This window comes from Chelonia mydas, chromosome 1 (genome assembly GCF_015237465.2).
Source record: "Chelonia mydas isolate rCheMyd1 chromosome 1, rCheMyd1.pri.v2, whole genome shotgun sequence".
Lineage (NCBI taxonomy): Eukaryota > Metazoa > Chordata > Testudines > Cheloniidae > Chelonia > Chelonia mydas.
In genome coordinates, this window is record NC_057849.1 from 81502838 (window position 1) to 81518456 (window position 15619).

At 39.8% G+C, this 15619-nt stretch overlaps 1 protein-coding gene across 9 annotated transcripts in view; it reads right to left on the reverse strand.

Annotated features, from left to right (window-relative positions):
• Positions 1-915: 915 nt before the first annotated feature.
• Positions 916-15619, reverse strand: part of RBM26 (RNA binding motif protein 26) — a 113222-nt gene continuing 98518 nt past the window's right edge. Inside the window, exons 22-26 of one of the 9 annotated variants that reach the window (XR_006287125.1) lie at positions 14052-15222; positions 13001-13064; positions 12003-12090; positions 11509-11604; positions 9253-11193 (exon numbers count right to left, since the gene is read on the reverse strand). Coding sequence is in view for 1 of the 9 variants with exons in the window: in XM_043534405.1 (XP_043390340.1) it covers positions 15133-15222 (90 nt within the window). In the remaining 8 variants the exon portion in view is untranslated. Of the gene's footprint in view, positions 15223-15619 lie in introns of all 9 variants that reach the window. The other 8 variants (XR_006287126.1, XR_006287118.1, XR_006287119.1 and 5 more) reach the window with 8 other exon arrangements.

The following is a 15619-nucleotide window of genomic DNA, read 5'->3' on the forward strand; positions in this document are numbered from 1 at the left end:
CCACGTTACTTGCTTAAGCCCTTACTATTTAAAATTGTACATATAAAAAACAAAGTTCTTTCTCTCTCCAAGTTCTTTTATTTCTCTAAGTTAAAATTAAACCTTGTAAAACTCAGTATATAATTTAGTGGTTTTGGGGGTGGTGGAGGAGAGAAGAGGAAGAGAAGGGGAGAAAAAAGGAAGACAATCAATCAGTATCTCCTGAAGGCAAGGTACTCTGTACTAGTAATAAAAAAAGTCCTGAAAGATGTAGTGACAAACCAAAGACATATGTGGACACACTATATAGGGGACACATAGTTATACTTCAAAAATATACAGCAGAAATAGTTACATAGCTTTTAAATATTTCTTTAATATAAAAAAGTAACAAATATCCCAATATAAAAATAAAGTAATACAAGCATTTTTGTAGTAAGTTTTTAATACAAGGTTGAAAATACTAATTTATAAGTAAATGACATTGTAGTAACAAAATACAATGGTGATTTCTCATGTAAATTACATTTTGGGATTAAAAATATTGAACTATAAAAATGTTACCTCTCATTTTATCATGTTTTAAAGATTCTGTTGAGGATAGCTTCTTACACCAAAATTGTTTTTCTGTAATTCAGAGCAGGAAACAAATCTCTTCCTACTACTAGGTCTGGTAATCAGCCAAAGTGGCCAGCTTCCCACTACCTCCATCACAAAAGACAGAAATCAACACCACTCCTACTGCTCTGATCTCTATCTTTCACGCCACTTTATTTTTAGAAAAAGGAGAATCTGGTAGCATTCATTTCTTCTATCAGTAAAAAACAAGCATAACTACATAATATGAGGCTCAGATTCTGAAAAATGGGAAATCCAAATTTCAAAGCAAAAAAGTGCCACTTCTAGGTTATCAGATTCAAAAATCCATGCAGGTAGGCTTTATCAATTGACAAAAGTGAAATTTTATGAGATGAAAAGCAGCCAAAGTTCAGTAGTTCATAGCCCTGTATGCAGGTTTCTTTACAGCAGAAAGACTCAGCAAGAATTTATTTAGCATTTTAATGCAAATTTTAGTTTTTCAGAAACGAGAGGAATCAATCTCTCTGGAGACAGCAGTACTAGCCTCCTCCTCCACTCCATATAAATATACCTTACTAATTTTGAAAGACTACCAGTAGGTCTAAAGACTAGGCTCGGAACCCATATTAATTGAATCCTTGGCCTGTTTACTGACGCTGCCAACAAGAATCTCAATTGTGTTTTTTAAGATCACAGTAAAAGTATGACATAATATTGCTTTGGTCAGTGATTCTCAACTTTTTTCATATTGCAATCCTACATCAAAAGAGGAAAAAGGCTTCTGTCCATTTAGCCATGGGGGATGGGGGGAGAGAGATGGTCATGACCCCTATAGACCTATTCTCATGGCCTCCAGGTTGAGAACCCATGGCCCTGGGCATCAGATCCATACAGTAAGTTATCAGGCCAGTAGACAGTCTTATTGCAGTTGAGCACAGAATTTGGGCACTGTGTTACCTTGATTTTATCCTGATCTGGCAAAAATTAAGGCTGCAAGATTTAAAGTATGACCCAACATTCTCCTCGATTGTATGTGCATGCGCAATTTATTCCCAAGATCCTCAAGACTGCAATTACTGAACCATTGAGAGTCTAACCTTTGTTCATGGGAGATTATACAGGAAGTTATTTACGTTGCATGAAAGAGGCTCTTAAGTAGGAACACAAACACTACCATAAGGAATCGCAGACATACGTGTTAAAATGGCAAGACCATAAAATGACAAAAATGAAAAAAAAAGAAGTGTGGGAAACTGATGAATTGACCTCTGAGAATTCCAGCTGCATTGCACATGATGAATTTTGTTATCTGTGGTGGGTCTTTGGGAGCAACTAGGGCAAAGTCAAAAACTCAAAAACTCAAGAACATATCAGTGTAGTGAACAGAAATGCTTTGTAAGCAGAAATAAGAATTACCAGGGAAGCTCCTTATTCTGCCTTCAAAGAGCTACATCATTTTTATCTATTATATTCTCAAGAGGACAGAGATTATACATTAAACATTAAAGCAAAGGATGCATGAGTGTACATGAACACAGGATATCAGAGAAGTTCAGAAACAAAAATAGCTAAGAAATCTGTTGAAGTTTCAAATTTTACATGGTTGAATAGCTTTTGCCTTGCATCATGGAAGTTGCCATCTCACAGAAGAGAGAGAAAAGTGGGCCATAGCTTTTTCCATACATGGCCTCCCTTTTGATCGGTCTACTCATACCCCTATTTTCTATCAAGTTACATTCCACTCGTTACTCTCTTTGCTACCCAAGTTGAGATCACTTTTTGCAGCACAAATTTTATTAGTAGTAATATACTACTGAGACACCCAAACACTGTGCTGGATGCTGTAAAAGAAAGGAAAAAAAAACATAAAACGTACTGAAAGTGCCTTACAATATAAACTGGAATACTGAGCACAATAGTCTGACTAGTTTAAAGACATTAACTAGTCCCTTAAGGAATCTCTGAGCAAAGTTAAACTGTGGGAAAAAAAAATCCTTAGTCCTTTTTATATTACAGCTTCTATCCCTGCTATCACTGGTGCAGTTCCACTGGTGGTGTATTATACATTCATTTTTTGCTGTTGGCTGCCAGAAAGGACACTGCTTTTATAGAAGTTTGCTGAAGCTGAGTGAAGCCTGGGGGGCATATGGAGAAACATAGAGGCCATGTTAAAAAACTGTTAATGCTCAATGAATGTGTACACCAAGCTCCACACACCTGATTTATTTGGATCAAGAGAAATATCATCCTGGTAATACACCAACAATTTCAAGTCTAACAGCAAAAGGTAAGAAAACAGGAACTGAAAGGTGAGATCAGTCATGACTCCTTTAAAGAGATTCTCTGTGCTGCAGATCTAGTCATGTTTTCAAAGGTTCTGAGTCCATGTTGCACGGTACATATTTGGAACTCCAAAAGGTAGAGATCAGTGGAGAACCAGGTTACATAGAACAGCAACATCTGAATGAATTTATGTCATGTTACTGCATAGTGCAACATTCGCAGAAGCGTCACGAGAGTTAAGAAATGGTTACTTAGTGTAACTGTAGTTCTCTCTCTACCACCTCTGTTCAACTGATGGTAACTGAGCTTCCAGAGCCTGAATGCAGAATCCTCAGGCTTACTGGTGGTAGAGGTACTTGAGAAGCCTTCAGCCTCGTGGGTACTGAGTCCGAGAGCAGTGGATGCTGAAGTGGTAGATCTGGCCTGAGATTGTCTCCGTGAAAATTCTCTACCCAAGGGATTTGAAGCCCGCTTCCTAGAGTGTTTTTGAGAGGATTCCATTGATTTGATCTTTGAACCTCTAGAGAAGTGTTTTGTCAAGGAAGTTGACATGGTCGACCTAGCCAGGGGCCGTTGTGCGCGAGGGAGGTCTCTGGGTCAGAAGTTGGTCAGAGCAAACTCTCCATCTTAAGTAGAAGCGGTTTCAGTTCTTGGTTCTTTCTGGCTCTCGACTTTCATTTAAGGCAGAAATTAGACTTCTGAGGGACATGTGATTCCCCAAGAGACTATACAGTGGGAATGTCCCTCACTGACCGGGATAGCCTCTTGGCATGAAAGACAACCTTTAAATCTGCTTTCAATTCCCCTGAAGGGAATAAATTAAAAAAAAAAATAGATGGATGGGCAACAGCTACTATCCTAATAAGAAAAATATTTAGATTTTGCCGTACTTTTGTTCATAAACTAAAGAAAGAAACAAAAGGATTACTACCACCAACTAATGGAAACTCTAGGAACTAACCCTATCACGAACAAGAGAAAAAAATACAGCTGATATAATCTCAACTTGGACGCTGCTCAAGCTCTGTCTCAGGCTGGGGCAGTTGAGAAAGAACTAACAGTAGTTCATCCATGCAGCGTTATATAGCCCTGGTGAAGGGCACGAGATGGGTAGAGCACATGCATGGGCCAAATGGACAGTGCTATCTAAAATCTCCAATCTGAGGAGCACAGGATGCAAATGCACCTAGAGTGGAGCACCCATAGGGACACTACTCGAAGAAGAATCATAGTAATAGTAAGTAACTGTGGTTTCTTCTTTTTCGAGTAGATGCAACCATGTATTCCACATAGGTGACGCACAAGCAGTACCCACCCCAGGAAGCAGGGCTTAGAGTCTAACTAACCAAGGATTGCAGCACCATCCTACCAAAATTTGCATCCGCTCTGGCAGATATAGTAATGGCATAGTGGTTCGTAATGTATGGATGGACGGCCACGTAGCAGCCCTGCAAATGTTCAATATTGAGACGCCACTGAAGAACGCTATTGACAGTGCTTGCATTCTCATAGAATGAGCTCGCACCTGATCAGGTGTAGCCAAAGTGATTTCATATACAGTCTTGATACAGAATGTTATCCATTTTAGAGATCTGAGAAGAGACCACTTGTGCCTTCATGCGATCTGCATATGACAAAAAAAAAGGCAAGGCAAAGCATGCAACAGTTTAATCCTGTCCAGATAAAAGGCTAGACATCACCAGCACTGCCTCAACCATGCCAGGGCAATGACAATGAGCTCGACCCGATCCACCTTCAGCTTGACCAACAACCTGTGGGATGATAGGGTTTGGGGGGAAAGCATACAGGACAGCCAACTGCCAGCTAAGGTGGAAAGTGACAGACAGGAAACCCAGACTGAGGCCCCCCTTGAGAGCAGAACGGATGACATTTCTTGCTGTTCCTTGGAGCAAACAAGTCAATTGTCGGAATGCCCCAAGATGACCCAGAGGACACTTGGCTTCAGGGACCATTTATGACACAGGAGAAAGTTCCTGCTGAGATGGTCCATAAGATGATTCTGTACCCCAAGCAAGTGATCAGTTACCAGAGTGATACTTTCCTCAATGTAGAACTGTCACAACCTGATTGCCTCTTGGCAGAGCACCCTGTAGTATGCTCTCCTTTGCCTGTTCATAATACATCACGGTGATATTGACGGTAAGTATGTGAACCACTGAGCCCAATATGGTCCAGAGAAATGTGACAGGCATTGTGAATGCCCTGAAGCTCCAGCATGTTGATATGCAGTGAGGCCTCCTGTTCTGACCATGACCCTGAACTTTCAGCAACCCCAGATGTGCTCTCCAGCCCATCAAGGAGGCATTGGTGACAACAGACCTAGTTGGTAAGGGCTGGATGAAAACAGGTGTCCTTAAGGCCCAGAACAGCAAAACAGCCATTCTGAGGCAATGTTGGGAGGACAGTCAGAATCTCATGTATCTGATATATTTGTTGAGGCCGTGAAGGTCAAAAGTTGGTCTTATACTTCCCTTGGATTTGGACACCAGAAAATACCAGGAATAGCTGTGACCCTGGGGTTCCAGGAGAATCTCCTCCACTGCTCCCAAAGCCAGTAGAGAGCAGACCTGCTTGAAGAGAAGTATCTCATGAGAGGGGTCCCTGAAGAGGGACAGCGAGGGAAGGAAAGGAACTGGATGGCATAGCCCAATCTGATGGTGTTTAGGACCTAGCTGTCCGTGGAGACTGAGACCAAAGCACAGTGAAAGCAAGCAAGCCAGCCTGTCCCAAACAGAGGGGATGGGGAAAAAAGGAGCCACGACTAGACCACTGCTCTGGATCAGGGAGTCAAAATGGGCACTTGGGAAGTGCCGGTGGGGAAAGCATGTCAACTGGCCAAACCCTGTACCCAAATGCCTCTTCAGCTTGGACCTATGCACCTTTCTGGGATAGTCCCATTGTCTTGAGGGAGGGAAAGGCTGCCCAAATACCATAATGCTGCTGATGACCACTATAGTGGCATCTCTGCACTCCTGGCATGGACACATCTAAGGGCTACAGGGTAGCCCTAGAACCCCTGGAGGAATGCAGAGTCCTATCTATCTTGTCCAAAAAAGCATTCAGACATCAAAGGGCAAATACTATCTATTTTGCTGCACATCAGGAGCAATACTCAAATTCTGCAGCCAGAATGCCCTTCTCTTGGTCATTGCTGAGGCCATCATTCTGGCCAAAGTATACACGATGTCCAGCGTAGACTGCAATGACGTTAGCCACCAAGCAGCCATTGGCAATAACCATCTGATATTCCTCCCTCAAGGCTTTGGACAGCTGGTCTGCAAAGTTAGACACTGCTGTCCAGTTCACAAAGTTGTATTTGGATAGCAATGCCTGGTTATTTACAATCTGCATCTGAAAAGAAGAGGTGGTGTACATCTTCTTACCTATCAGGTCCATCTGTTTAGAGGCTTTATACTTAGAAGTTGATTTAAATTTTCATTGCTGGGCTCTATTGTTCACCATTATTACAGTAAGGGAATCTGGGGTTGGGTGCACCAGAACGAAGTAGTGTTTCTCCAACTGCTTCACAGTAGATGGTACTGAAGCCAGCGTGCTCCACAGAACCTTAGCAGGCTCTAGGAGCATATTGTTAATAGGGAGTATGACTCTCCCAGGACAGATGCTGCTGGATATCCAATAATGTACAGGTATTCTCCTGCAGGAACTCCACTTGAATACTCAGGGAAGCAGTCACATGCTGCAAATGGTCTTCATATGCCTTGAAATCCTCCTGTACGGAAGGAGAGGAAGAGCCAGGCATTGCAGAATTGTCTAGGGATGAAGACAAATCTATTAACTGTGCCAGAGCCGGATCCTGGTCCAGGACTGACAGATCTGGACAGGAAGACTCTGAAGACTCGATGAGGGAAGGTTCAGCAGTGCCTGGGCCTGCAGCAAATTGACAGACACAGGCCTGCTCGGAGATCTCACCTTAGAGCAAGATGAGGAGTGGGACTTCCACAACCAAGGAGTGTCCCCTGGATGCCATGGAGATCACTAGTAGTGGCCATTAGGCACTGGGCCAGGGACCCCTGTCCCGAATGCTAGACGACTGTCAATGCTGGTACTCACAGAGCTCCATGAATAGCCCTCAATGTGGGTCAGGTGACGGAGAACAGGAGGAGGAAGATCCCAACCTGGACACCAAGGAATCCGACGCTTCAGAGGATAAAGGGTGGAGCCAGCCCTGAGGGTATGAGCAACTGGTCTGCCTCATCCATAGCCTAGAATGGAGAGATCGGGCACTGATGGTGGAACTGGTACTCCCGGCACCAAGTACACAACCATTGTTTCTGGTGCCAGAAGCAGTTGACCTCGAAATCAGCAGTGGTACTGACGTGACTTGATGTCAAAATGGAAGGTGGTGAGTGCTGTCACAGTAACATCAGCAGCACGAACAGCAGGGTGCTGAGGAAGTTCCCGATGCTAAGGTGGTCCTTTGGGCCTGGCATCGGCATCACTTTCACTGACTGGAAGGGAAACACTGGTGTGCAGTGCTGACAGACCCACTGGTTCAACAGTCCATCCAGGCAATGGCACTACAAATGACACCGCCCTGGAAAACTCCTGGGCCCAGGGAGGGGTCAGGACATAAAAGCAGAGTACCATTGCTTCCTGATACACTGCTAGCACAGAAACAGCCAGTGCTGGCATGGCCCTCGTTGGTACGGGACTGAACAGACACCCCAGAGCCGGACCAGAGTTGACGAAATGGGGGGTGGTCAAGGCAGCACCACCTCATATAGCCAAAGGAGGGTATACGAGCATCACCTCTTACAGGTACTACTAAGCAAAATTCTCCCGCTCCAGTGCATTGGGCACACACACACGCCTAAGTGGAATTCAAGCCTACATCTACTCAAAAAATGGGTATTTTATACCTGAAAATTTGGTTCCTGTAAATTGCTTTGTACCAGTCCCAGCATGTAGGGTTCCTGAAACCAAGTGGAGCTAGAGAATAAACCAGAGAATTAGAAATATCAGTCTGCCACAAAACTGAGACCACGTTGATGGAGATTTCCCTTATATCAGTAGCCTGGCTCATTGTTCCTTCCGTGTGGTTTATATAAACACTTTGCACAAAGCAATCATTGTATATGTGACCTCTCAGTCCTCATCCTCAAAAGAAACCTGCACACCTTCAAAAGATGAGCCAGGGAGCCTAAATTCATAACTTTGCTAGCCACCAAAAATCATGGACTGAATAAAGACACTCGATTTATGGTTTATTACAATCCATAATCTCCTTTCCCAGCCTTCCCCGCAACCTTTTTCTCCTTTCTCCCCTATGACTGGAGAGATGTTAACTGGCCACTTCACCTGGAATGATCCCTTGAAATGTGTGTTAATTACTTAGCTGAACAATCTGTTCCACCTTGTATTTAGCTGTGGTTCTGAGCACATTCCCCAGAGCTGATGAAGAGCTCTGTGTAAACTCAAAAGCTTGTCTCTCTCACCAACAGAAGTTGGTCCAATGAAAGTTATCACCTCATCCACTTCGATTCTTTAATATCCTGAGACCACCAGGGCTACAACAAAACTGCACATACAGACAGATCGTATTTCTGGTTGGGATGTGACTTTTAGTTCTGCACTCACTGCATATGTATCTACTCCAGGGCGGGCTTACAGCTGATTAAATAATTAGTTTACAAAAAGCCTTGACTAACTGGAGGCAATTGCCTAGCCTATTATCTTACTGCAGTTTTCATCATGGTCTCTTCAGAAAAAGACAAATTCATTTACAGAAAGGAAGAGGGTAAGTGTCCTGCAAGATGGGAATATTTCTCAATCTTATCCAGATTTAAATATGTGGGGCCACATTTGATCACTGGTGTTTAAATACAAGCAGATGTAACCAGTGCCCATTCACAAAAATAGAATTTCTGTTTCCCTGGTAGCAACGGACACTATCTTCTGCAAGAACTGCAGATATTAGTATGAGCAGGAATAGCTTGAAATGACAGCATTTTACTTCCAATTTTTGGCAGTTTCACTTGTGTACCTATAGTGCCCTCTAGCATTCAAATGAGAAAACACTGTGCCTTATCCGAGCCTTAATAAAAAAAAGTTTCACAACCTCAGAGGAAGGAGACTTGAAAATGTTTTGAAAGAACATTCTTCCCATGTTAAAAACAGGGTGCTGTAATGGAAATACTTTCCCAGCTTTTATACAGCACTGTCCTGCAGAGTTTAGAAGCTCTGCAGGATGAATTCTTGTGCCCTTAAGGCATTTCTGCACTTTTCTACACCCCACTTATAGCAAATGTGAATTAAGATGATGCATTCTCTTGGCACGAGACTATGGACTTTTACATGCAATCCAAATGGACTGCATATCAAGATACATATTTGTCAAATGTCTTCTATTTCCACACACAGAAAACAGAATTTGGCTCAAATATTTTTTATTAAATAGAATTCTATATAAACTGAAGAATAATTTGTAGTCTTTAGTGAGATAAGACAAGTTTCACAGATTGTAGAGAGCAAATTATTGTATAGAGAGAAGTCTTAGTTTGCCTCAGAGAAAAGAGACCTTCCACTTAGCTGAAGATTAGGAAAACATTTTGGAGAAATCTCACAGCACTTCCTTCTTCCTTTACAGTTCGAAGGGCACTATGGAAGTCTATGAAAAGCATGAGTCACCATTTACTGATAAAACAGAGGAACTGCTTTGATGCCCATCCAAGACCTGAAAAGAACCAGCATCCAAATGATTGATTATTACATGTGAAATCCACTTCAAAGTGAGTTGTTAAAGATAGTCCTACCATTGCTTATCAAGAGGGGTAATACCTCTAGTTTAATGTCCTCCTTTTTCTTAATAGATTTGGTGATATAAACAGATCTACTTTTTATAATAAAATTAATTGCTGACAAGCTTCCAACAAAAATTCACATGTGAGTCAGCAACCTACAACAGAGGGGTGGTCTGAGGATTAGTCTTTGTAAAATGGATTGAATAAATGAAATATTATTAGTGACTTCACGAGAAACATTTTTCCAATATATGTTCCAAAAAAGGCTGAAGTATGAGGGAAATTGCTGCAATAGATACTTCCTTCTTAAAAGAGAAATCATGTCTGAAGAATGACTTCCTCAATTTTGTCTCTCCCCATCTGCTGATAGGAAAGGGTAATATACTATTCATACACCTGTGCAGCTAATCTTGCACAACCTGGTCAGAGAAAGGCAAAAAGCTGAATTACTCTATTGGAGTACGGTGGAAGTCAGGAACATGTGACCACGTCAGTAACAAAGTAATACAGGATCAGGTAATATGCAGTTCCAAAGACATCAATAGGCTCTCAGCAGTACAAGCCCACTGGAAAAATGAAATCCTGACTCATCTGAACAAAGAAAAGAAAAAAATTCAATATTAACATTCAAATAACTTCTGATTATCTAATAAATGCTAAAAGCTCAGACAGCATGAATTTCAAAGCAATTATCTATTGGGAAAAATATACAAAGATAAATGACTTGCAAAATGTTTGCTTGACAATTAGGTCTAAATGATTAAAGTGAAATTTATAAATGCAAAATCCATGATACTTGGTGGATACAAATTCAAAATGTGGTTAAAAATAAAATGAAGGATGCAGAAAAAGACATTAAGGATAAAAGCTGAAAAATGATCTATAATACTTATACAGCACCAATAAACATAGTATCCAGGCAGCAATCCTGCTGAGCATATTAAAAATCCTATGAAGATACATGCATAAGCCATACCAGGGGTTCACAATGCTTAAAGAGCTAATTTCCACAAAGAATCAGATAATCAGTTTGATTTTTCAAAGAAAAGCTAGTACACCATATTGATCTTGAAATTTCTTCTGAAGAACTACAAAAAGAAATCTTTTTTCTTTGTCTTAATAAAATAGCTGCATGTGAAGATGATAATAGGGATGCTACAGCAGCAACACACTTGCTGTAAAAATCAACATAATTCCAACTCAAGAAACAGAAGGCTAAATAGAACCAAAATTAGGGTAATGATCTCTAAATTAACTCCTGTATTTTCTGAAGAAACTTCAAATTCCTGTGCTATTTATTCCATTTGTTTTACCCACAGTAATTTAACTGGTTAACAAGAGTAACATAGGATCCGCTGTACTGGGTTACATCTAATATGCTGCCTTCTCCAGTGGCCAGTAGCTGATGGTGGAAGGTGGAAAAAAAAAAAAAAAACCAATGCACCTGGACGATTCAGTAATACAGCAAATGAGGTGAACTGATGGAAACTTATGCCAGTTCCTGTGATCACTTTGTGGCCGAAGCAGGAGAAAATCCGAAAATCCCAGTCAATGATATCAAGTGAGCTAACTATAAAGAAAACAAAAAGCAAATTAACAAGAGGTTTTGGAATAATTTTTATTAGATCCTTAGTGGGATTAAAAGGGTCAGGGAACTGGTAATAAACTGTGTGACTTTTCACTTCCAGGTCATTGATTCACATCAGGGCCATATCAGTGGAGAATGAAAATTCTTTGTATCTGATGGCTTTTCGATGTGCTTTGCCTCGTGGACAAATATCCATGTTACAAAACCAACAACACAACTGAGTAGAGGAGCATTATTGTTTGCAACCAGAGCAAAGATGCGAAAGGCCAATCTATGAAGATTAAGCTACCACTTCACCTTTAGGAGTGGGTCCTTCACAACAAGGTTAAGATATATTAGCAGGTCTGTACAAGGAGGCTTCCTCTGATGTTGCTCATGCCGTACATACAAGATCTTAGAGGATAAATATGTTCATTAAACATTAAAACGTTTAAATACTGAAAAGATTTCAAAAGGTCATTCTTCAACATCAACAATGTTTTCTCCCTGATGCTTTAAACCAAGTTTTCACTTGTTAATTTTACTCCCCTTCTGTGACTCAATTTTTATAACCCTGGCTTTAAGAGCTATTTAAAAAACTCTCACCGGAGGTCTTTTGTACATGGTTTGTGAGACAAAGACAAGTTACAATTTCTTGGACTTTCTCTTCCTGTTAGGAAACCTATTGAAGTTGTGGGGTATTTTCTTTTAAATCAACGTTTTCAGTGAGTTATAGCTTTGTATTTTTCTGTCTTAAGTCCTTCGTCATTGAACATCTAACAAAAGAGCACCTTAAAGAAAGAAAAATTTACCTTTTTCCTTAGAAGTTGGGAAAAGTTTTCTGGAAAAAACAAGGTAACCTTTCTCGGTGTTTCAGATTAGCAAAATTCATTTGCAGAACTGTTGGATACAAAACAGAGCAATTTAGCTAAGCACACGTGCATACATGAGCAGAATCACATTCAGGAGGATCAACTCATAGGGGAATGAAAGTTGTGAGATGTATGGCTTGTTAGATAAAAACAGAAGGATGCTCCACCAAGAGAGAGACTTCAAGTGATGACTCTTTCAACAGTAGTCAGACGGTGTGAAAGGACAAAGAGGACACTGGTTCTAGGCAACAGGAAGGAACCAGGAGGATGGCAGACATACACGACATATCAGTTGGAGCAAACCATAAGGTGTCAAAAAGCAAAAAGGACAGCGTGAAAACGATTTAGAAATAAATGGGAAACTAGTTTAGATTGTGGAAGGGTCTATATTCTTTTATGCTGTACAGAACTCAATCATTACTATTATAACTGGGGGGGTCTCTGGGCACTAAACACAAACAGTGGCACACTGGTTGCAGGATGAAATGGCTGTGCTTCTTTCTTTAATGTGTGAGAAAGTGAGCTGAAGCATTGTGACTCTGGTATCTTTCAGTAACTGGAAGAGATACGACAAGACAGACAGAGTACAAAATATACTACAGCAACAATTTTTTGATTTTCACCCTAATTTTGGAGGCACATAATCCTAAATTTTTCATAGGATGACCACAGGGATCAATAGGAAATGGAATCTCACACAGCTGTGTCACTAGTTTGAAGTCAGTCCAACTGAGCAACCACCAAAAGTTGTGACCATCTGATATCTAGGTGAAGTGACCTAGTTTCAGCTTCTTTGGACATGGACCCATATAAAAACCTACACCCTAACAAGTGTCACTAACTTTCACTTAATCTGAAAGTCAGTGAAGAGGAAGATTACATCATCACAGAACAAACTACTCAGTCTAGGGAGCATGCACAGTCCTCATCTGCAGTACCTGATATGTGGAAAAACACAAAACTTCAGTCTCCAACATTTCAGTCTGGCACTCTTCAGAAGTACTAAATAATTAAAAAATAAAAGTTGAAAAGTTTGTATTTATTCAATGAACCAGAATAGCTCATTTAGAACACTGGAGAAATACGATCTAAAATTAATTTATTTTGCCTGAAATTCAGTGTAAAAAAGTCAATTTCCCTAATAAACAGTTCAAGTCCCTATGATAAACATTAGAAGTTACCATACAAGCAGACAATTGTGAAATTTCAATATAAAACTAATCTCTATACAAAAACAGAGCACATTTTTGCAACAAGGTGTGCGCACACATACATACACACACTGAAAAAGAACTGGGATTCAGGTCTACAGAACTAACACGAAAAAAACCTCATACCACAGATTTAGAAAGCTGAGGGACACTATAACCTCAGGGATGATACTACTTCCATTTCCCTTCATCTCTTATCTTACGAATAAAAAGCCTGCCAGCAGAGTAACGATGTTCCAAGCAAAGACTTAAGGGGTGGCGGTAATTTGCTCCCAAATAAATGAAGAGTGCACAGTGAAAAATATTACGAGATCCAACTACCACTTCTGCACCTGTCTGATGAGAGGTGTATTGGATTTATATTACATTTATTTGTGGGTTGGGGGATACACCAGGCTCCAACAGCTGATATGCCTACAAAAGACCTGAGGAGGAGACAGAATGCTACTTCAAGGGATATGAAACACTTCCTTTTGGGCATAGGAGTTTCCATATTTCTACAGGGCTAAGTCTTACGGTCTTTTCCCTGCTAACAAGAGAACCACCTAGGAAACCAATGCAGAACATTGTTTCCTGTGAAAAAGTGCATATTTAGTATTTCTGCAAGCTCACAGTTCGATTAGAATTTCCCACATTTATACATGAACTAAATGAACAGACCATAGTATGGACTGATCATTTTGCCAAATGTAGTTTTAAAATGGAAAAAAAATCTTTGCAAGGACAAAGGAGATATATTAATATATAGGCTCACAGTTCTTAAGACTATAATACCTACCATTCACTTTTCTTAATATATTCTTCTGTTACGTTTCTTTAATACATATATCTTCATGGGATCACGTTTTCTTCTATAGGTCCACAGTATATGCATACAAATGCTCTTCTTATTCATTAAATGTTATTCTATTTGAAGCAGTTTTGATTTAAATTACGTTATCAGTTTTAAAATTTAAAATATGTTTCCAAGGCTTTTATGCAGCAAAACCATATACTAAAATACAATTGTATATCACCTAAAAATGAGACTTCACATTTCAAGTTATCAGTTTTTTATATATTCAATATGACACTGATGTAAAAAAAAAAAAGACAGTGATTATAGCTCCTCTTGTGAGTATGGGGGTGGGGGGGTCACCATTTGGAATGGTCTTTTTCTTTCCTTTTTTATTTTTTTCCATTTTCAAGGACCATTGTCTTAGCTTTTTTGGTTATTGCTTTTTTTCTTTTTTTTTTCTTTTTTTTTTTAAGACCATTCCATTTCTTTATTTTTTTTTTAAACATCTTAAAGTCATAAGGACTTATATGCAAAGCAGTCATACACTGTATCATTAAAACCCATACGTAAAATACGTACACAAATCCAACAAAAGGCTAGTACATAGTAAAGCCTAAGCATACTACTATGCAATATTATGAATACATAACTTTAGAGACTTCAGTTTAGTACTGTTATCTATTCATTTCTGAAAACATTCACAAAGATTTTAAATGCAAATTTTCATTCCATATCTGGAATAGAACAAAAATTATCTATGTTATAACAACTCTTGGTCTTTTTTTTTTTTTTGACCAATTCATTAAATTACAAAGAATCCAAAGAATTCTCTAACTTTCAGGAGAAGTATGTAATAAAAACATTGCATATGTTCCTAATAAGATGTCTTTAGCAATCATTTACTGAAACTCAAACATGAATCTGGCAAAATACAGGATTGATCAGCTGCTTTTTAGTCTATTTCTGAAATCCAACTTCATCACATTTACCAAAAAACTTTTTAGTACAAACAAGCAAAAGTACATTAGGTAATACTAATGCAATGTAGGTACAGTTCCAGCACTTTCTCTAATCAGTTGAATCATCTTCTCCATGAACGAGATTCATTATCCTCTTCCTCTTCATCATCATCTTGAAGCAATGAATCATCCACCAAGGATTCTTCCTGAAACTTCAAAAGAAAAATGTTAGGCTCCATTTCAGAAAAGTCAGAGAATGTAAAAGATCAAAACAAAAAGTAGACTTCTGCTACACAGACTTTAATGAGGAGAAAGATTATATATGTGGACATTCCCTTTTATACGTGAAACAGAAAATGAAAGTTACTTCTAATCTGAGTTCTTCAAGATTGACTTCATATTCACACTTATGGTACTGTACCACTTGGTGGCACCAAACGGTAGAACCTTTTGATACAGTATCCCGTAGTATTCTTCCCAGCAAGTTAAAGTAGTATGGGCTGGATGAATGGACTATAAGGTGGATAGAAAGCTGGCTAGATCATCGGGCTCAACGGGTAGTGATCAATGGCTCCATGTCTAGTTGGCAGCAGGTATCAAGCGGAGCGT